Source organism: Paramormyrops kingsleyae, chromosome 8 (genome assembly GCF_048594095.1).
Source record: "Paramormyrops kingsleyae isolate MSU_618 chromosome 8, PKINGS_0.4, whole genome shotgun sequence".
In the NCBI taxonomy this organism is placed as follows: Eukaryota; Metazoa; Chordata; class Actinopteri; order Osteoglossiformes; family Mormyridae; genus Paramormyrops; species Paramormyrops kingsleyae.
In genome coordinates, this window is record NC_132804.1 from 15,781,964 (window position 1) to 15,804,551 (window position 22,588).

General features: G+C 40.7%; 1 protein-coding gene across 2 annotated transcripts; it reads right to left on the reverse strand.

Moving 5' to 3' along the window:
* Window positions 1–6,304: 6,304 nt before the first annotated feature.
* Window positions 6,305–19,624, reverse strand: LOC111841399 (inter-alpha-trypsin inhibitor heavy chain H3-like). Of its 2 annotated transcripts, XM_072715305.1 has the most exons (22): window positions 19,464–19,624; window positions 18,840–18,869; window positions 18,547–18,570; window positions 18,022–18,188; window positions 17,821–17,925; window positions 17,442–17,604; window positions 17,213–17,323; window positions 16,898–17,026; window positions 16,540–16,656; window positions 13,893–14,061; window positions 13,553–13,678; window positions 10,516–10,697; window positions 10,047–10,232; window positions 9,814–9,950; window positions 9,429–9,589; window positions 9,057–9,083; window positions 8,716–8,763; window positions 8,508–8,621; window positions 8,112–8,313; window positions 7,387–7,559; window positions 6,784–6,895; window positions 6,305–6,601 (listed from the first exon to the last, which is right to left on the reverse strand). In XM_072715305.1, the coding sequence occupies exons 1-22, from the start codon at window positions 19,551–19,553 to the stop codon at window positions 6,463–6,465; spliced, it is 2,712 nt and encodes a 903-aa protein (XP_072571406.1). In that variant the 5' UTR covers window positions 19,554–19,624; the 3' UTR covers window positions 6,305–6,462. The 2 variants fall into 2 exon arrangements, with proteins under 2 accessions (XP_072571406.1, XP_072571407.1); XM_072715306.1 differs by lacking the exon at window positions 18,840–18,869.
* Window positions 19,625–22,588: the final 2,964 nt, after the last annotated feature.

Sequence of the window (22,588 nt, forward strand, 5' to 3'; positions counted from 1 at the left end):
CACTTGTGTCTGAATCTTGGCAGGGCTTCCACTTGGAGGAGTTTCTACAAACTTGCATAATCTGTTCCCAATGATCCTTTACCCTGAAAATAATCTGATATTAGCGGTCTCTTTAGAAAGTGTCAGCCTGCTGTTTACCTACTGAGGCGATTGGTCCTGTTACCTGCTATGTGGATAGCAAAGTCTGGTCAGTCCCCAAATGTTTGTTTTGATCTGCTACCAACAGCCATGTCCGGATATTTTTTTAAATCTACAGCCCTGTCTTGCTGCAAGAAAGTACTGGAAGCATGCAACTAGCATGAAGTTGCCCCCTCGTATGTTTTGATTTTAACCAAACTGGTCTCGGTCATTTGTGCCATTTAAATTTTTCTTTGTCCTGCTTTAGTTTCTGAGACATACAGACACAAATGCTTGTTTATATGGTCACGTGACAACACAAAGTGACCTTGGCCCCACATTTGCGTCTGATTTTCGATGGACCAGTATTAATCGTTTCTGCCCATTTATGCTGCTTTAGTTTGTGAGTTATAAATAGTTTACATTGTGACGTCACCACCGTGCGTCCCAGTCCAAATTCCACCCCCCTGTTGTGTGTTTCTCAACTGTTTGGCCAATGATGCAGTTTCAAGTTACCCTGCTGCAAGCGTTCACACCAACAAAATATATTTATGAATGTTTGACAAAGGTGTGCATTAATTGTACAAAAACATGAATATTGTTTTGTTAGCTTTTCAAGGTATATTTAGTTTGACATCAATGTTTTATCAACTGTTACCATGTATTTAGCTCTTTAGCTGCATGTTTGCTTAACCAGCATGATTTTAACAATTATTACAATGATAAATCAATAATATTAAGGATTTTACTTTAATGTTATGCTTTTAATTGCAGACCTATTTATATTGCATGTAATCCAGGCACACCTTTTTCCAAAACATTTGTAAACATCTTTTATTAATGTAAACGCTTACGCTGTGGAGCTGAATATACATTACTAATCTAACAAAACATGTGAAACATCCACATGTGTTCGTACACATTTTATTTATGGTAATAAATAAAACGCCTCTGTGAAGCTAAATATGAACAATTATGTCAGTGAAACAATTCTTATCCTACTAAATATACGGTTATAATCACTGCGGTCAAGATATCCTCCCCTTGGCGACACATGGTCAAATCATCTGCGCTTAAAATGCATGGTGCACACATAGACTCATGTTTTGTCCACACGTACACAGATATTTTTTAAAACGGTGTTTTCCCTCTTCCATTTTAACAAAAAACCCTGTCCACACGAACATTGTCTTCTAAAAGGTTTCCGTCCACATGGAACCGCTAAAATGCGCTGTCAAGAGCATGCCATCCACAGCACCAATGCACTGAAGGATACCATGGGCTCGGTAAAACCCTGCTACAAGTTCCTCTCCTTTGGCCTCAGTGACAGGTAACTATGTACAGAGAGCCCAAGTGGACTGTGATTGCTTCGCATATTTGCCATACTATTTTTGAAACCACCTGTTTTGACAATCCGAATGCATTTGCTGTTTTGCGTAATCTCCCCTCGTCTGCTAAATAGTAGAGAGTGCAGGCAACTTTTTTGATTACACCGACGGGCGACCTCATTACGGTCATCTGCCCCTTGATGTGTGGGCGAAGCAGCTCACTCAGAGACAACAGCAATGTCCTGGACATACAAAAATTATCCCGCCATTCGTCAGCAACAACCACTTCATTCTCAAAGTTGTCCCACCAATTAGACTAGGTCTCATCCAAAACCGGCGATGCCGGCGGCAGGGTCTGTACCGTGGGAGTGTCGCATATAACAGTGACTTCCACTTTCCGACGGCTGTGTTGACCAAAATAATGCGAGAGTGACTCAACATTTAGCTGTACACATGTAAGAAGTTCTGTCAGCAAGGTTAGCACAAGCACTATTTCGGCTAAGTCCGCCATTGCTCAAACTCGCCTAATGTATACAGCAAACAGCGCACGCTCTGATGTTAAACAAAGTGGACAACGGCGCACAATCTGACATTTCGAGCCAAAAACTCTGTTTTCCTGTCTACATGCCGACGCTGAAAACGGAGTTTCTTAAAATCTTCACCCTGGATGGAGTTTTGCAAAAGCTCCGTTTTCAGTGACCTGAGACGCCGTTTATATGTGGACAAAAGCCCATTGTAAGCACATCTGAATATTTGGGGGGGGGGCGTGTTCCCCCAATGTTCGATTGCGCCCCTCTGAGTCGGAAGTCTGATAAATGTAATGAAAAACGCCACTTCCTGTACTATAGCATAATAATAATATTATAATAATGTTGACTAGTACAGTGAGCAATATCGCTGATTTCTTTCATAAACACCGCATGCACCCCCTCCCTATGCAGCGAGGCCATTTAATGGTTAAAGTTGTGCTTGAACTGATGTTAAAATGACCTCTCGTTTCCTGTTGAGCTTGAAAGTGCCCTGTTGATGTTGAAGGTGCACTGTTAAACTCTGCTGTTCAATAGTATGTTCTGTACCTGGTTGATATGCATGTATTGTACATGTATATTGCTGAGAAGCGTGACTGCACCTTCATGTTTCATACATATTTCTTAGAGGAAAGTGCGGCATTCTATTACATTCTTTTATAAAATGAATATGCAAGCCATGGCAGCTATATTTAATAAATGTTTTGTCAAAATAAAACTACTCTGAGTCATTTCATTTTTTAAAGATTGGATGCACAGATATGTATATAAACAGGGTGACCATACAATTCATGTCAGGAAAGAGCTGGAACAGGATTTGAAATGAAACAAAAGTTTTAATGGAAAGTGTGCTTTGTGCTTGTCATGTGTAAATGAGTTACTCTAATATTATCATTGTGCAGGTGTCACCAATGTTGTTTCATACATTAAAAGATTCATCCACAGTTTTTCCAGTTGTTATGCCTTAGCTGTGATTGGGTTCAGTATTGGCTGATTAATTATATAGAAAGCAAGTGAATGTTTTTGACACAGTGGTCAGTCCTAACATAAATACGATTTTGAAAAACTCACTTCATACACAGGAGTGTATAAGACAGACTGCAGTTCTTAAAGTGGAATCACAGCCATGATCAATTTCAAGGGGAAAGTGTAACTAACTTAGCGACATGATACAAAATATTTTGGTTTTTAAAAACCTGCAAAAGTTTAAATGTAGGTAAACTATTATCCGAATGCAAATTGTACACCATCATATATACAGTATGTGTTTTCTTCTATTGTTTCTAATGATGATAAAAATAGTATTATTTATTTAGAATATTTATAGTAATATTTATAATGTCTTTTCATAGACATTAGGGGGGACCTCCTTACCACCACTGATGTGCAGCATCCATTAAAATTTTTACAATGTCTCTTCAAAGTTCTGTGATACTGTGAGACTAATGCAATGAAGCGAAAATGACGTATGTCATGGATTTGTGGGCCTCGCTGCATAGAGAGGGGATGCACGCGGTGTGTATTATAGAAATCAGCGACACTGCTCACTGTACAGGTCAACATTATGGCATACAATGTTTTACTTGAGCCTCGGATAAAAATGACGGTGCAGCTGTGCAGACAGACAGCCTGTCATTGGGGGCTACATACGTATGGCAGCGTTAACTACGGAGTTATATAATTGACCTCTTCCGCCGAACAAACGTGATCTACCGTAATACACATGACATGAAACATAGCCTGCCGACTCTACACATCTCATTTCAACACAGGTAAACTTTCCTGACTCAGCCATGTTCCACCTTTTCACCGTGAGCGTGTGCCTCCGTGTGAAGCGCCCAATAGCGAAGTTTCACACAGGGGGTGTGGTTCTGTGATTTCGCTCTTTTTTGTGACTTTAAAATCTCAGAGAATATCTGACATTTCTCGCAAATTTGCAACTTATATCTGACTTTTTTCCTCGTAAATTTGTGGTGGTTTTTTTCTCGTATATTTGCCACTTTAAACTCAGAGAATATCCAACTTTTTCTTCTCATAAATTTACTACTTATATCTCAGAGGATTTCAGAGTTTTCTTTCTCGCAAATTTATGACTTTACAATATCAGAGAATATCCGAGTTTTTTTCTTGTAAATTTACATCTTTATATTTTATAATGATTGGTAATGCTTTTTATCAGTAGTTATGTAGGTAGATAAGTTTAAATAGGCATTTATTTGGGCGCCTGGAATGGATTAAATTAATTTCTTATGGGGACATTCGACTCTGGACCTTGACCAGATTGCAAGGCAACCAGCCTTCTGGAACAAATTTAATTTGTGTACTAAGGTACTACGTTCAAATTAAATTTGTGTACTGAGGTTTACCATGTAAACAAGCATTTTTATCTCAGTAACTAAAACAACACACGGAAATTTCAGCTTCACAAACCATTGGGACCAGTTTAGTTAAAATCTGAAACGTATGAGGGGCCAACTTCATGCCGGTCCAATAGGAACCAGCCTCCAGGGGTCTGTCCACCATAAGGCGGACAAAACCCAATGGTGTGTCCTACCAGCAAAGCAGATATGGATCCTAATTATAATCCGATGTTCTGTTTGGAATCAAACCTTGGGGTGGTGTGTAGCTCATTGGGTTAGGGATATATATGGAAGGTAATGGGTTCAAAGTAAGGATGCCACCTGTCCCTTATAATACGGGATCCTCCCGTCTAATAAGGGATGCAGCAGTTTATATTCCAATGCAGGACAATCCCGTATTATAAGGGATGGGTGTCAACCATAGCTCAAATCCTGTGGCCAGCAAGAAACTCATATTGCTGTTGGACCCTTGAGCAAGGCACTTTACCCCATTTGCTCGAGGGACGGCAGCTAACCTTGTTTGCCTGTGTGTTGCTTTTGACAAAAGTCTCCACTGAATTAGTTAACAAATTAGGCTCTGAGTCTTTCTCTGTTGATCCAGATTCTTTGAGTGGTTTAAATTGATGTTGAGCCCTCTAAGCTTTAATAGCCTGTAATCTGCTAGACCTGTGATGTTCTTAATATTTTAGTGACGGAATAATGTACTTTAAGAATCACGAACAGGCATATTCTTTCTTTATCTGGAGTAATAACTCATGTGTCCAGCAGGTGGCAGGCGATCCATGGTAAGTGGAAGATCATTTGTATTTTCAGGAGGTTTGACAGAACTCATTATCTAAGGTATGTTTTGACTCTGGCAGCTCCTCACATTCCTAATCCAGACAGTTGCATAAGATTGGTTTGGGTGATGAACTCTCTCAAAATCACGTAAAGCTGCTTTACAATTTAAAGTCATTGGTCTCCTGAGCCCTGGGATGAATAGGAATCCTATCGAGTTTGTACCCCTGGTTCCCTGTGAAGCCTGGAATAGGCTGCATGGTCCTACCCAAACACCTGAGTAAGCCGCTGGGAGATGGATGGATGGCAAGTTTATCAAAGGAATACGTAAGGGTAGGCTGGCAATGCAAACGCACCAAGTTCCGTCATATTTTTCAAAAGCACCCTCCCACCCAAACTGAGGGTATTATTGGCAGAAAATGTTTGTTTATGAAATGTTCATGCTGACTGCAGCCTAATTTTATTACCACCACAGAAAACCTGCCTCATTCCCTGTCTGCTGCTTTAAAGTAATATTTTCCTATCCTGCCACTTGCTCTGTACATGAGCAAATTGAAAATGGGAGAGGGGAAAAGTGCCAGAAATAATAAACAAGCTAATGCTGCAGGAAATGACCAAAGCAGCTGATGTAACACTTTCTGCCTGAATCACTTGAAAATGTAAAAGCTTGAACTGTGGGATTTCTTTTTTTGGCAGATTTTAATTTGTGGTAATGTTTTATGAAGTTGACATTCTTCATCTGTTCACCTTTAAAGTGGGTCATCTCAAACACTGGGATCTCAGACACATGGAGACCCCTAGGAGAAATGCACTAAATGGCCATTTCTGAATGAAAGTGCAAAATGTAAAGTAGTTCCAGCTAAATGCCTATTCACGGTCTGGGTGGGACCTGTAGTCCTGTGCAAACTGTTTTCCAAGCATTTGATAAATGCTGTTGACTGAGAAGTGATTTGTGACCACCATACATGTGTCTAGGAATCAGTGTGTCCTCTTTGAATGTTGGGCTTGGGGGAGGTCATTATGTCATTCAAAATTGCACCATACAAACTGGGACACGATGTTTCTACCAAAACTGGAGGAAAGAATGATTCTCTGTGTTAAATAACAGCGATATGGAGGCAGACTGTAAGGCGTGGGAACCACTTATTTCAATGGGTAAATGTTTCCCAGGTAAAAAGAAATAAGGCAAGGAATATAAAATGACAGCCAGGTTTATAGCTAACAGGTTTTTGTCATACACATCAATATACCTGGTTATTAACTAAATTAAACAGTAAATGTAAAGTTTACATTTTGTGGTATTTTGTTATTGTCTTTGAAGCATTTCAACAATTTGGCTGATGGTTTTGTCACTCAGCTGGTCTTGAATATCTCGGACACCACATAGTCATGGTGAGTCCCGTCGATGAGGCCTGTGCCATTGCTGTGCACGAACCAGCAGGATACACCTTCACCATACTTGACATCCCTGCGGAAGTCTCTTTGCCAGCCCCTGTAGGCCCGAGAAACATCCTAAGGTCAGCAACATTTCATGCTATCATGTTTCCATGCTTCTCTGTGTTGTATTATGTGTAGTGTGCTTGTGATCAGAGGACAGATTCTGATGCACACGGAAAGAGAAAGGTGCTAAAACCAGAAGGCCAGGAAAAGAGAGAGATCTGTGCAGATATTTACCAGGTGACGGTGAGCTGCTGACCCTTCACCGTCATGGTGGCATCTAGTTTGTCTGCATCCTTTCCTTCATGCAGCTCACCAACCTTAAACTGCAGGCCGTGGTAGAATTGTCCTGTAGAGGGCAATGGAGACCAAATAGTGTGGAAAAAATAATACTGAGGTTCAGTTTATTAGAGAAGTCAGCAGAAAAGTCCATTGTGCATAGCTACTGTTTTACACGTGACCAATGTCTGCTGTTCACACTTTGTAGTCCTGTAGTATAGACCTAAGCAGGGGCACCTTTACAGGTAGACATGAGAGAATAAACATAAGGATATACCTTTAGTGTATCAGGTCACTATAAATATGAAGCAGTCTTCATACGGAAAGTTTGCTGGTTCGAATTACCGACCAGCAAGGTACCGCCCCCAAGCACTGCTGCCCCCTGCTATGTCAGGATGTCACATATGAGTTAAATGCAGAGGACACATTTCTTTGTTGTGCACTGTGTGCTTAGGTGTGTCAACAATGATCACTGATCACCAAATTCAAGATTCTGAACCCACAGGGGTTTCTCAAATGTTGTTGTTACAATCTCAGGGGACAAGGCCAATCAGATCTTACCAAGGAGGCCATGAACTTTGCTAGAGAGAAGGTGGCTGTCTAGAGTATAAAAGCCCAGATAGTCCCGGTGGTATGGGTGCTTCTTCCACACCCTGTGCAAGATGATAACAAACTTGGCCGAGTCCCTCATAGTGACAGTAAGACTGCGTTCCTTTGTGATCTCAATTTCCACGCTGCATAAGAAAGAGAGATGACAGCGCATTATGGTCAGAGAAAGCAGGGTCGGATTCCTGAATGAATGCACTTGACAGAATCTCAAAACTGAATAACAGCGGTATATAAATGCATCAATACATTGTGAATAATTGATTATTAAGGTGGGTTGTCGACTGTATGGATCTGTCATGTCAAAATTGATTGTTGGGGCTAAAATCCTCCTTACAGATAAAACTACTTCTAGGCTGCGAGTGGTCGCTTCTATGTGCTGCAGGTATTTGTGCAAAGTAGCAACACCTGCATGCAAATTTCTGATGTTTAGGATGGCAGGGGGATGTTCATAGTATTTTAGTATTATTTTGTGGTTTCTCTCTATCAAAATTGTTTCTTGAAAACAGTAAAGAGTCAAAAGAGAGCAAAATTTTCAAAACATGATTAAAAAACAAGAGGAATCACAAGCTGGGGGCTAGAAAATTTGCAACAATGCAGGATGATCATCAGCCTGAACTTCAACCTGTCTGTCTTTGTGTAACATGCTCAGTATCTTTTTCAGTGTTTTTCCAGCTCACCCAGGGCCCCTGAAAATCCTGTTGTCAGACCAAGAGAGTAAAGTCTTCCGCCTGTCCTGGGAGACAATGATGCTTTGGGTGGTTACCTCCACTTTGAGGTTTAGCTTTTGGTGAGCTATCCCAAACCGTCCAAAGTAGGTGTGGACTTTGCTTCCAGGGTCCACTTTCTTATCTCCTATGGTCTGGCCATTGACCACAATTCCTGCAGTGTGAACCCACAGTTGATTGTCAAATGATACTTTCAAATATTTACTTATTTAACAGCATTGAGCCATAGACTATCCTCTTAAAAGTTATGAAGTATTATCAATCTTTTGTCGTCTGTAACAGATTTACTGTGGCTTATTGCAGCTTTTACTATAGTCATTTCCCAGTATTTCCAGACTAAAATCTCACCAGATAAAGGGTCTTTCACCAGGCTAAAAATTGTGCCTGGGACATCATCAATGTTAAAACACAAAGTGTCATTCAGGTCTGCAACTTGGATGATAAAATGGGGATCTCCATCCACTGGGGAAAAAAGCAATTTTAAATGTATTTATTTTTCATGTTTTTCCTTATTGCCAAGTCAAATATGAAAACCACATAGAAGGTGTTGACATACCGCTTGTGACTGCACGATAGCTAGCTGCAGGCTGAGGTTTGGGAATACCTGTGTTTAGAAAAAGGTTTATCTCTGACAGCAGCTACAAGCTTACAAAATAAAAAGTTTGATGTGTTTTTTTCTGAGTGATGCTAAATCCATTGATGGTTAACTTAAGTGCAAAATGCATTATACTTTGCTAATATCTCATCTGTATTATGTTCAAAATATTAAGTAAATTTCCTATATATCCCCCTGGGAACAAACAAGTTTGATCTCATTGACCAAACTGCATTCTAACATAGAGATTATTCTCTGGATACATATGTTCAAATTCACGCTTAGAAGTAACTACAACTTACGAGCAGAATTTGGCCTATGACGTTCATCTGCAAAATGACAAAAGTGAGCAGTGGTTAACTTCACAGTACATGATTCAGGTAAGAGCTGGGATGTTATTTATGGCTTTGGTTTAAAGTTTATCAGAGGCTCATATCATATTGGCTGGTTTCCCCCAGTCTATTTCTCTGTGATTGTAATATATTACTGCCATATGTTTACTATATTTTAACAAATTTGCTTGATTGTTCACCCGGCTTTGTCAATTAAATTAAATTAAATTAGATTATTAGGAAATTATTAGGACATAATTTTGTAGCTTGTGGATTTTTATATAGTGAGGCCATCTAGCCAAGACCCCAGAACACCCCCAAACTGAAAAGCAGGATTCGCACCCTCAGTCAGCTTGTCTGCAATCATGGCTTCCTCTGGTGTTTCGTCCTTCTGAGGTTTGGTCACCACCATGGAGGTAAGTGGAGTCACAAAGTTGTAATGCAGGGACAGCGCCAGGGCTTCAGCCGTCGCATTAGCCTTCTCCTCCACTTTACCCCTCTCCCTGTGGAGGCCAATTCCCAGACAAGAGCATCCATGATTACTCTGCCTCCTCATGTATGCATACATCACATGGAAATTTGGTGGTTTAATATTCCTTAACTGGATACCAAAGACACCAGAGACAGGGCTAGTAGCACAAATTCAAAAGGCATACCCTAGTAAACAACACTAGAATTTGATCAGATTAGCATATTATACTGCCATGGCAATGATATTCAGCCCGACCTTTTGGCAAGCAACTGCTGAATAGTAAGATACGCCCACAGACGCTCAGTGAAGTCTCCGAAGATGTATTCCTTTTCTGGAAAGATGATATTCCAATCCTCAGCACTTGCTTGACCCTGGAACTTTATGTCATTCATCTGGAAAAAGTATAATGTGGTAGTTCTTAATTGTACTGTTGTGTTTGGGACAAAACTTTCCTACTTGGGCACAAAATGATGGAAGTCATCTCTCACCCCTTGTGCAGACACCTCAAAGATGAAGTTTTGTAGGTCATCATCTGATACCTGCCCAGCGACCACAATCTCTGAGCCGTTGAAGTATTGGTTGAAATGGTGTTGGGTTAGCCTATTAACTGCATCGTGGGGGTAATTCAGGTGCACTTTGGAGAGCAAAGGGCTGGCCACTTCACTATAAAACCCCTTTGGCAGAGAGTAGCAAGAAATGAAACGCAAGATCAACACAGACATCTTTGCAAAGCAATGTCAACAGAGAATAGGTGATATACAGATATGCTTAGGGTAATGAAACTGAATAGATCATCTGTTGACAGGCATCCACTCCAACATGTAGTAACAACGCATATTCACACTTCCAAGTAGTTTGAAAAAGACAATGATTGTTGTATTGCTTTGCTATTCATTCTATTTTAGTTACACCCTTATTCCATTTGCCCGCCAGGGGAATGGTTGGCTGACACAGTACCGTAAGCTGGAGCGCAGCATCAGAATCTTCATAGATCCTCCTGGCTAAGCCATGATTTTCCTGGGCCATCACTTCCAGGAAATTGTATTTCAGATTAAAGCCAAATCCCAAGCAGAAGAGAGTAATATTCCCATGGATTGCATTCCGCACATTACTCTGAATTTCTTCAGAAGATGTCACCCCTATGAAACACATGCACATGGCATAAACATATATTTATGTTAATTCTGATTGTATTTATATGGAAAATCATTGTGTTTTGCTCTTGATCTGCTTTAGTTCTGCATGCAGAAATTGGTGAATTAGGGAAAACAAATCCCATCGTAGTTCAGTTCCTCATCCAAAAAAAAAGGATTATCCTTTGAAACTTTACTCAGATTATACTGGCTTCAGTTTATGTCTTTTAAATGTTTTACATTGCAGGTCTTCATCAGACCTTGCCATATCAATGTATGCAGATGGAAGCAGCTACAAATGTGCTCAAAATGCTGTAAGAGAACTAGACGATTGTTCTCTTTCTTACATGGACAAACATGGCAACATTCTGGTTTGATGGTGCATTTCATTACAGGTGTGTATATCTGCGGCTGAGATAGGCTGTAGATTGCTATATGTCAGAGTTGGGGCCATTTATGAATTGAATTGTGACTGCATGGTAAATTCAAATTCTTGGAGTACGAACTGAAATTGGAACTGCCCACTCTAGAGAAAGTGAATTGGATCTGAATTGGAATTATAGGAAACAGAACTGAATTCCAAGGAATTCCACTTCTAAGAGGTAAGCTTGATTTGCTAAATATTAAACATGTAATATGAAGGGCTTTATAAAAACATTAAGACCCTCACCGAAGATAGTAAAGCTTTTTCAGTTGATGGATTTCAAAGTCACATCTGATTCCCTTACTGTAAAATGCTTTTTCAGTGTCACTGGCAAGATATTTAGGTGTGAAAGACCAGAAATCATAGTGATGTGAAATTTGAAATTTGAGTAATGATGATTTGTTACAATAAGTTTAAAAAATAATAAAAATTGACGCATCATGTATTACAAAAGCAAGCAAGGCGCTATACATTATCTCCACATTTTTAGTAAAATATTTCTGTTCAAGTAATCTTTACTGTTATAAGTACTATTTTCAAATCTGCATTGAGGCATAGAGGTGTCTTAGTTCTCAGTAATAATGCTCATTTATCACTCTTCATTTCTCATTTTTATTTACTCAACATTGCATACACTATTCTTCTACCTGAAATGTACCTTGGACATTATGTTCACAAATGGAAATACATTTCACTATTTGTAATCTGAAAGGTACACTGTAAAAACTGTTACTTAGATTCAACTCAAAAAAATTAAGGCAACATTTTCCAACTACTTTTTGTAAGTTTAGTGAACTTCTTGTTATTTTGATTTGGTAAAGTATTATTTATTTTACTGTATGCTAAAAAATTAAGTAGAGTCTACAATATAAAGCAAAACATTTGAGTTTAACCATTGTGACAAAGAGCAGCATATTGACCAAATCATACTTAGTTAAACTTAAAATAAGTAACATTTAAAATAAAACATTTAACTTTTTGATTTTAATTAATTAATTTACTCTATTAATTTAGACAATTTCTTCAATCCACTTGAAATAATTAGTTAGCATTGCCATAACTTTAAATTAATAAGGAAAGAGAGGTATACGTTTCCAACGTTTATTACTCTAAAACAGCTGCCATATACAAACAATTGGGTGCACTAAGTTTCTGTAATCAATTTTAATGTTAATGTTGTAAACATTTTAACATTAAAAATTACAGAAATTTCTAACCTCATCTTTTCAATCATGTAAGGGCAACAACTGTGACTACAAATCTATCAGTTAGCGTAACCTTTAACTCTGTGTTCCCCAACCGTTTTATCACCACGGTCAAAAAAAATTTCGCGGACCGGGGGGGCGGTTGCTCTCGTAATGGCGCGCGAGACGTATCCGAGAGAATAATCTGGTCATCTTTCAAAATACAAGGTTTTTCAAAATGAAATACCGGTACCGGTCCGCGGCCCGGTGGTTGGGGACCACTGCTTTAACTGACACATGTACGAGGATGAGAAACCAAGCTACTAGTGTTTTGCTAGCTATTTCGGAAAGAGGCAGAACATTTAAGACGAGTGATTTGAGACAAAATAATTCACATTCACCGAGGCTAACGTTATTAGACTCCTTAAACAAACAAAATGGCGATGTTTTTTTTTTTTAAGTACCCAGACTAAGCAGAAACATAATCTGGCAATATATCTCACATATACCTATCCTATGTTAACGTTAACGATAGTTGTTTTAAGATTAATGTTAATTTCAAGACCTTCGGTACGGCTGCATGGCGCCTGCAAAACTGACAAACTTAACGTTACTGTCTGAAACCTGGCGACGCTTTTACATTTTATAGTGCAATAAATGCGTGCTCATTCAGCTAAAACCTAACTTTATGCGATGTAAATAGTTGCACGTTGTATAAAGCCCTCAAAAACTCCAAAGAAATTCGAAACTGGTCCGGTACAGGTGACAATGAGCAACGATGTCGTTGTTCTGCTGCAGCACGTGAGCGGGTCGTGACGTTTTACTTTGGATATAAACACTTAAATAGAGTTTTGTAGAAGCAACTTATTGTGAAGGTCAGTAAAAAGCAATTTTTTGATAGGTAATAATAAGTTACAAAAACAATCACACTTTTTACTTATGTAAAACTTAAATGAATTCAAAAAGAAAAGGGAATCAATTTATTGGAAGAAATATACTTTTTAAAATAAATTCCTATAGACAACACCCTTGAAGAGCTTTTTACAGTGTATGCTAAGGACACCTATAAAACATGAAATTGCATAGAATTTTATTTAAATTCAACTTCCTGAAATTCCAGTTCAATTTCAATTCTGCATCTGACTTTTTTTTCGAATTACAATTCCTGATTTCCTGATTCATTCACAAATAGCCCTGAACCTGCTATATATAAACTGATAACTGTGTGATGGTGAAATATAACTGAGACAGACCTGAACTGGGATTCCCATCCGTCAGGAGGATTATCATGGAGACACTGTTGTCTGGCAGCTTGTTTTCAGCAGCATCTTTGTAGAGAAGGTCTACAGCCTTCAGCACAGCCTTGTTGATATCAGTCACTAATTGGAATTATTGGGAGAGGGTGATTAATGGGAATATTCATGTCTTACCAAAACATTACATCCTTTGTGATTTGATTTTGAGAGTTAGATAATGCCAGACAGGCAGGGATGTGGCAGTGAGAGACAGAGAGACTTTGGAACTTTGGACAAAAAAACAATATGACAGCATTTGAGAACCACCTGCTTTGCATCTATACTTCGACATACTCACTCCCTCTGGCTACGATTTTCGAAGCAAAGTCTTTTGCTTGAGTCACATTCTCCTCTGTAGCCTTGACCAGGGACTCTTTCCAATACTTTATCCTATCATCAAATAATATGATTGTGAAGTGGTCATCCTCATGGAGATCACCCAGGATAGTGTGCAGAGCTTCACGTGTCTGATGCAATGGAAAATATGTGAGGAAGATATTGGAACAGAGATATCTTATTCATCCCCATGGCAAATTGTGCCCTGCTCTCCATGAGACACACACACACACAGGTTTGGGGTTAACAGCACAGAGTCAGCCAGCATGTAGCACCTCTGGAACAATGATGGCATCATTCTGCCAGGCATGAGATTTGAACCATCAGCCTTTCGATCACGGGCACACAGTCCTAAAATGCACATGAGCTACACAGCTAAATTTGACTATTTATTCTGGTCAAGTCAGGCCAGGTTGGGGAGCTTGCGCTGATGCAGTGTGTTGTCGCACCCGACACATGACGAAACACCTGGCGATCCTGGCCGATGCCCCCCTAGGCAGACAAGCGGTCCATTCCCACCCTCCAGAAATGGCCATCCATCTGCCACAGCCAGGTGTTACATGTGCGTCCCCTTGGCCTGGTCCAGCCAGTCGGGTCCTCAGCAATGAGGATCTTTCAAGCTGGATCACCCTCAGGGACACGCGCCACATGGCCATGGTGCTGTAACTGACGCTCCCTCACAATGCAGGTAATGTGTCTCATTTGGGACTCCTCTAGCAACCGCTCGTTCAACACAAAGTCAAACCAGCAGTACCCCAAGGATTCCCCGAAGAGAGACAGTACCGAAGGAGTCCAGTCTTTGTCTCAGCTCACTGGATAGTGTCCATGTCTCACAACCATAAACATGAATGTCACTGCCGAGGTATGTGAATCTCTCAATGAGGTCAAAATATTCCCCACAGACAGACAAACTACTAATGGCTGTACCTAAGAAGTCATTAAAGGCCTGGATCTTGGTTTTTACCCAGGTCACTCACAATTCCAGATACTGAGACTCTTTGCTCAGTCTCTTGAGAGCCCTGATCAGAGCCTTCATTGACGCCGCGAAGATCACAGCATCTTTGGCAAAGTCAAGATCAGTAAATCTTTCTTCACCAAGAGATGCCCCACAGCTGCAGGATCCCACAACCGAAACAACCAATCCATGCAAGCATTGAACAGAATAGGAGCAAGAACACATCCCTGGGGAACCCCAGAATCAACTGAGGAGAATGTGGAGGTTCTCCTTCCACTCTGCACAGCACTCACAGTACTAGAGTACAGGCCGGCCATGACGTCCAGCAACTTCGGGACGTCTCAGGATGTCCCACAGGGCAGCTTTATCAACTGACTTAAAATGCCTTATAAAAATCGACAAAAGCTGCAAAGAACCTCTTCTGATATTCACACTCCCGTTCCATGAGAACCCTCAGTGCCAAGATGCGGGCAATGGTAGACTTCTTAGACGTAAAACCAGACTGCTCCAGTTGTTGGTAGGTGAGCAAGTGATCACAGATCCTGTTAAGGATGACCCTAGCAAGGACCTTACCCGGCACTGAAAGCAGTGTTATCCCCCTGTAGTTGCTGCAATCCAGGTGATCACCCTACTCTTTCTAGATAGGGACTACAAGTCCCGTTTTCCAGTCAGTTGGGATGATCCCTGATTCCCAAATGGATGCAAAGATTGTGGACAGCCTTACCACCAGCCTGGGGAAGTTCACCCTGGATACTACATATCCCTGTGGTCTTCCCTACCCCCAACTGATTCACCACCTGTGCAATCTCAGTGAGATTGGGTGGTTCACAGCTGATTGGAGGATCTGCTTCAAGAACTGTGGACCCAGAGATGTCTGACGTCCTAGCTGGAGGATCTGCTTTAAACAACTGCTCAAAGAAGCAGATGTACGTAATGCTTTGATTCCTCTGTAAGCTACACATGGGTCACTAGACCACAGATCACCTGCTTACAGATTCATCTTACAAACACCTCCTTATCTGGCCCTCACAGCCGTTCTCCTCAGACAGGAGTTGCCACTCCTCTCAATAATGTCCAGGATGCCCTGAGAGATGAAACACCTCTTCCTGGGAACACCAGCAACAACAACACAACCCTCAGCAACCTTCAGGGTCTTATCACCGAAGGTCTCCCACATTACATTAGATAGAGTTGGCAGTTGCACCACGACGTGTGCGGCCAACCCCTCCCCAGGGAGCACTGCTGCCCTTGGATGTACTTTGTACTTCTGGGACCTTGCAAGCAAAAAAATAGCCTTTGAAGCATACTGTTTTTTCCTTTGATTTGGTGAATATTTTTTGGAACAAGTTAACAATAAGACAATCATCATTTGTGCATGTTTATGGTACCAGTGAACACAGAGTTGAATTTAACAGTTTATCAGATCAATCCCCCAAAATGAGCTGCTTTGTCTTGCCAAGATCGATGCTGCTGCAAGGTCATTCTGTGATACTTTACCCAAGTTGCTACTGGGATACTGTCTGACCCTGCGCTCTGGTGCTCATTTGTGTGTCAACTTTGAGCAAAAGTGTTTGCTAAATATAGAAATATAAGGTCTGACTTTCCCATAAATTGAGTTAAACGTATTCCTGAGGTAACGTACAGATTTCCTTACCTGTGCAATTTTTTTTCCATACATGGAGATGCTGATATCTATCACAAAAACGATATTCTTCGGTACATATGGCAAATCCGCAGGAGCAAAAAAGTGCACAAAATACCCGTTCACTATCTGGAAAAAAACGACATTGTTATCACATACACCCTCCTTCCTAATACTTGTTTGCCTATGGTTCAGTTACAAAGCATCATCAGGGCATGTAATGTTATGGAATATAAAGGCATTGATATTATGAAAAGAATTAAAAATCTATGACAGCTATGAGAACTATTAGTCTATGATAGCTTTATATATATGTCTATATCAGATTGTTCTTTTGCACAGAAGGATCTCTAGTGAAAAATAACCAGACCTGTATGTTACCAATGTCTTTCTCTCGCTTCACATCATACTTAATGAAGAAATCTCCATCAATCAGTGTGCCATCACAAGTGGGACAGGTGCGTTGCTGCTCCACTGTTGGCCTGAAGGCCACGTGTGCCTGGGGGGGTGAGAGGGATGGCAGAAGGGCTGATGAGAAAGGGATTCCAGACTTCACTGCTGCTGTTTTTTTTTTACATTTAACTAACATTATAACCACAAGCACAAATAGTTGTACTTTTAAATCGTTTGCTGCTCTTGAGCATCCTCTTAAAATGTTTAACTATATCCAGGCTGACCAACAGACCTTAGTGTCAGTGACAGTTTTCTCCACTAGGGGGAGCAGCTCATTGGTGACGAAGGTGCCATAAGCATCGAGAAAGGCAATACCTTGGGGTTCATAGATGTCTACTATAATCTGTAGAAGAAAGATCAAGGAACTGCACTGACGTTTGTGTGTTAATGTCAAATAAGATACTCAAACATGGCAGGAACTTGTGAAGCTACAACCACAGCTTCTGATGCTCATGCAAGACCTCAAAATTCTGGACCAGCTGCTTGGGTTTGACTCGGGTCATGAGCTCATACTGGCCCAATTGACGCTGAAGCAACTCCTCATATGTCAGCATGAAGGTCACATCACTGTGTGCCGCGATGTTCACGGACACCGAGAACTTCTCCATCTTCCTGCCTGATGCTCTTTGCACACAAAATCAGAAAATCTGTCAGATGGACATGGCTTTCCAACCAAACCAGACCAGATGTTATGTCAGTAATACACACTTCCAGAGAAAGAGCCAGAACGTACCAAGATGTGCATGCACATGAAAGACATTATATGAAAACAAAATACAATGGTAATTTACATTCCTTTTATGGGGTGTCATAAATGTCCAATGGATATCCTTCTCGCACCTGACTAATCCAGCTGTTTGGCCACTGGACACAGCCTTTTGAAACTGCTCTTTGGCCTTCTCCTTTTCTTTCACCTCCCCAACATAGATTTTTCCTTCAATCTCCCTAACATGGACACATATTGGCATAGACACACTTTAAGCATCACAGCCTACAGTTATCAGAGTGTCAAACATGGTGTTAAAAGAGGGAAGAACTGACATGCTGAAATTGGTGATGAAGGCCGTTTTAGGTAGTTCGACATCCAAATGGACCTCTTGGGAGGTGTTGGCTGTGTTGACTACCTTAGAGGTCATGACAGTATGAGCAAAGCGAGATGCCACCTTACAGTTCACCGTCACACTTTGCACTTCAATGGCTCTCTGATCCTGAGAGAAAAAAGATTTGGAGGGGGGTTTTAGTCAGAGTTGTGCCTAAAGGATTATATCTCATATGTAGTGCAGCGCACTGGATCTGGAAATTTACAGCAGTAAGTAGGGACTTAGTAGTAGTTGTTTTCAGCATCACAGTGTATAAAAGCTGGTCCAGGTGTCTTTCTACCATAAATTTGTAGCATAGCAAGATGATTTGCTAATGGGAAGGAGGATCACATGATCATAAGGTCAAGGGACATGAGCATATCTTTTATAGCTAAACATTTTTGTGGTCACATTTCCCGACCAGTGAGCTGAAATTATCATAAAAATTTAATGTTGTTGTAGTGAATGGATAATTCTTCACTCTTACCAACACATTTTCAGGGCTTCGTTTCTGTTGAATAATGGATAACAAAATGAGAAGTTTACACACAGCACGGCAAACAAAGAGAATTGATTTCACTTTGAAACTGCACACAGATCAATTGAGAAATCCCCAGGTCAGTGACCTGATAAACATCCATCCCTCTCACATGGAGATTTTATTTTCACTGAGTCAGTCAAAATGCTGTTTTAGCTGCATGCAGAGCAGGGATTTTCATCTGGCATTCAAGCAGACGGTTAGCACTGGTTAAGCGACAAGAAACCATTTTCAGTCGTTACCTTCATCACCCTTGCCTCAGTCTCAGGGCCCTGGAAGTGAGAGAATATGGTGGATTACCGATGCGCAGGACAACTTCATGTTTCCAAGTGTGTTTTCTGCTGGGTGCACAGATTTGTGGGTCTTTGCAGCATTCTGTGGTCATTGCATTGCCATCTCTCGCAAATACTGAATAAAATCTTGTTTGATTATTATGATTGTTAAATTAGGCTTTACAGCTTTAAGCTCTCATTACCACAGCACTTCCAGTGACTATTTGTGGTAGCACCTGGTAGTATGTACACACTTGTATTAATAACCCACCACTTAACTGACATATGCACTTGTAGAGAAATTGTGATTTCTAGCATATCTTCTGCCTGTAGCTTTGTCCATAGCACAGTTCACATTCAGAATAGCATTAAATCATCACTGTAGATGGTGTCAGCAGTGAACCACAGTCTACTGAAGAGGGCTGAATTCAAAGATCTTAGACTCCAGTTCATATTCTTCCATTTATTATTAATAATCTCTCGTTCCTGGGCTCTGATATTGGGGGAATGCAGACCTCTCACTCACAGAAGCTGGGCAGGATCAGCGAAGGCACAGAGTAGCACGAGAGGAGCAGCATCGCTGTAGCTACTCACCTGAAGAGCAGTGTCCCGAGAGACGAGGAATGCAGGTGACACAAGCGTGGGTATGCCCACACACAGAAGCAGTACTGTCCACCATCCCATCGTGAGGCTTCAAGGGTCTGACACACAGTCAGCCAGGACACGCTGAAGTAACCTTCTCCAGCTGCAGGGAAAGGTGGTGGTGGTGGTGGTGGGGTGGGGTATTGATTCTGGTGTATGAAGACAGCAGTGTGTTCTGCACAGGACTGGCCTGTCAAGCTGACGAAATCCTGAAGGCGTACCCATAGCCTTGGTGATTAGTCATGCTGGGTTTGTCAGTCACACCTACTTCCCGTATTTAGCTGGCCTCTGGACACAGCCTGTTTGTTAAGATTTTAACAACTCTGAGCTATTAGTTATTTCTCCCCAAACGAGCTTGATGGGTCGAATGGCCCCCTCTCGTTTGTAAATTTCTTATGTTCTTATGTTCATACTGCTTTTTGGTGTTCTCCTTTTCTTTCACCTCCCCCACATTGATTTATCATTCAGTCTCCCTAAAGTGGGCACAAACATTTATATGTCAAAGGAATTGTGCAATAGTCATCACACTTTAGGTGAAAATTTGTGAAAACTGGGAGTCACAGTTGTTAGCACTGTCGTCTCATACCTCCTGAGTCATGTTTGAGTCCCAGCTCTAAATATGGAATTTTTTTGCCTCCATGTTTGTGTGAGTTTTTTCTAGGTACAGTCGAGCACGGTTATTACGATTTTCTGGGGCCGGCAGATTTCTTTCGTTATAACCGAATTTTGTTATATCCATTTTCATGTAAGATTGCTATGTATTATGACTGATCACTAGGCACATGTATTATGACTGTACATATAAAATAACGTCGACCTTCTAGTTCTGTCTATGAAGCTTTGTTTCATGTAATGATCAAAATAAAACATCTTTTTTACTATCAAGCAACGTGTATTTTGTAATTCAAAAACCATTTAGTATGGACCACGAAATCGATAACATATTACATGGTGGTAGAACGCTATGCACAGAAAAAAGGTACATATACTGGTACATCTATCAGTTGAAAATGAACTTCCCACAGTGATTTTCTGAAAATATTTAAATCGCTATTATTTTCCTTATCAAACACAATCAGATTTCATTACAATTGGAGCCCCCATTAATAGAAAATTCAAAAAATACCCACAGATGTTACTGTAATCTTTGTTACGGCCCCCAGTCTAGGGTCAGGGACCACCAGAAAGGTAAGGGATAGGGAAAGGGGAAGACAAGACAACCAGGGAATAAGGGAACGGGAACAAGGGACACAAGAGGTTCTTTTTTTATGGTTTTTTTTTTTTTTTCACAAACACGTTCACAAACACGAGGTGCAACGAACTTCGGGAGTGATCTATGCCAAAACAATAAACAAAAACAGCTAAACGAACACGTCCCAACTAAGCTAATACCTAAGTGAAAACAAGTAAACAAACGACAAATACTACGCCTGACTCCCTAACCAAAAACACACAATAACCACGATCCGCAAAACCAAAAGGCAATCACTCCTTACGCACCAAAATGAGACAAACAAACAGCCAGTACACAAGGACAAGAAATCACGGTATCCGAGGGGGCGAGCAAAGGAGAATAGTCGAGAGCCGGGCGAGAGATCAAAACCAGTAAAGCAAACAAACCAAAGCGACAGTACCGAGAAGGGGAAAAGCGAAAATCGTAGTCCAGAAAGAAAGCAGTCATACACAATAGTCCAATAATCCAACAATCCAAACAATCCACAAGCAAACAATGAGCAGAGCTACCGAGGTAACTTGTCCGGCTTTTCACTCCGGGAACCAGGAAGTGACACGTAACGATGGGGCGGGGTCCAGTCGAGGAGGCGGAGCCAAGATGTATCCGGTGAATGGTGACTGAGGCGGGAGGTCCGGAGAGTCGGCTGGGCTCCTCCTAGAACTTACGGCACGTAACATCTTCTATTCGTAAGCGATATTTGGGCGCTATCGCATGAAGCACAGACGGCTACTGCACAGACCATTTCTGCTACGCGATTAAGCTGACGTCGGACTTATTTTAAACTATTAAATCTGGAATGATTGAGGCAAATCGTTATAACCGAATAAAAATTCATTGAAATATTTCTTTGGGGAAGACAGTAGACATCGTTATAGCAGAATTTTCGCTATAAAAGAATCGCTATATGCGTGTTTTCTTTAAGGAATTTAACGTTACTGAAGGTCGGGGATTTGGAATCGAAGCGTTACAAGCGTGTTTTCGTTATAAGCCGAATCGTAATAACCATGCTCGACTGTATTGGAGTTTCCTCCTGCATTATTAAAGACATGCAGTTAGGTGAAATTATGTTTCTAACATGCCCATAGCATGTCCTACGGGGGGCCAGAACTATCATAAAATGACATATATTTTATGTCTAACCCTAGGCTAATAACAGGCTTTTGCAAAGCAGGAAATTTGCTAGCAAAGCAAGCTAAAGTGTGTTTTCCCATCCTACGACGCCCCAGAACTATCATAAAAACACATTTTGATGCCTGGAAATGCCATACTTTTTCTAACCCTTATCCTAGCCTAACCCTGACACTAACCCTAATTTGGGACCTTAGGGTGCTAAAATGTATTAAAATATAGTTGGATTTCCAATTTCAGGGGGTTATAAAAGGGTCATTTTTTAAATATAAAACTATTAAACAGGTTGTATTTTTCAGATTTATCTATTTTTTTTCTAGAAAACAAAATATTACAAAAAAAATCATAAAAACCTAAAATGATAAAAACATCAAAACTGTGTAAATATGTACAGTTAGTAATTTTAGATATAATACAATTTAAGATTTCTAAATGAAAAAAAAACAGTTTAAAAGACTTTTTTCACAATTTATAGTTGCGAGAAGGCTTCATCTATGGTAAGGCAGCAGCTCAGAGAGATCTTTCACTTGCTAACTGAAACAGCTCCGTCTTCCCAGGCCACATTCTCTGCTCCAGAACAATACCTTGAACTGGTCCAAATACCAGAACATAATCTGGAACACCTACAGATGGACAGTTACCCAGGGGCCACATTCAGGCACGCGGAGGCCTTCATATCCAAGGCCACTGTGATGGAGGTGGTTGTCCTATCCTT

What these genes read in the sequence shown, in the direction of transcription:
- LOC111841399 (XM_072715305.1), bottom strand. Translation starts at nt 19,553, where the DNA reads ATGGGATGGTGGACAGTACTGCTTCTGTGTGTGGGCATACCCACGCTT. An exon ending in ATGGAAAAAAAATTGCACAG is followed by an intron (nt 14,062 to 16,539) that starts GTAAGGAAATCT and finishes CCATTGCATCAG; the next exon opens with ACACGTGAAGCTCTGCACAC. An exon ending in GGTGAAAGACCCTTTATCTG is followed by an intron (nt 8,314 to 8,507) that starts GTGAGATTTTAG and finishes TTCACACTGCAG; the next exon opens with GAATTGTGGTCAATGGCCAG.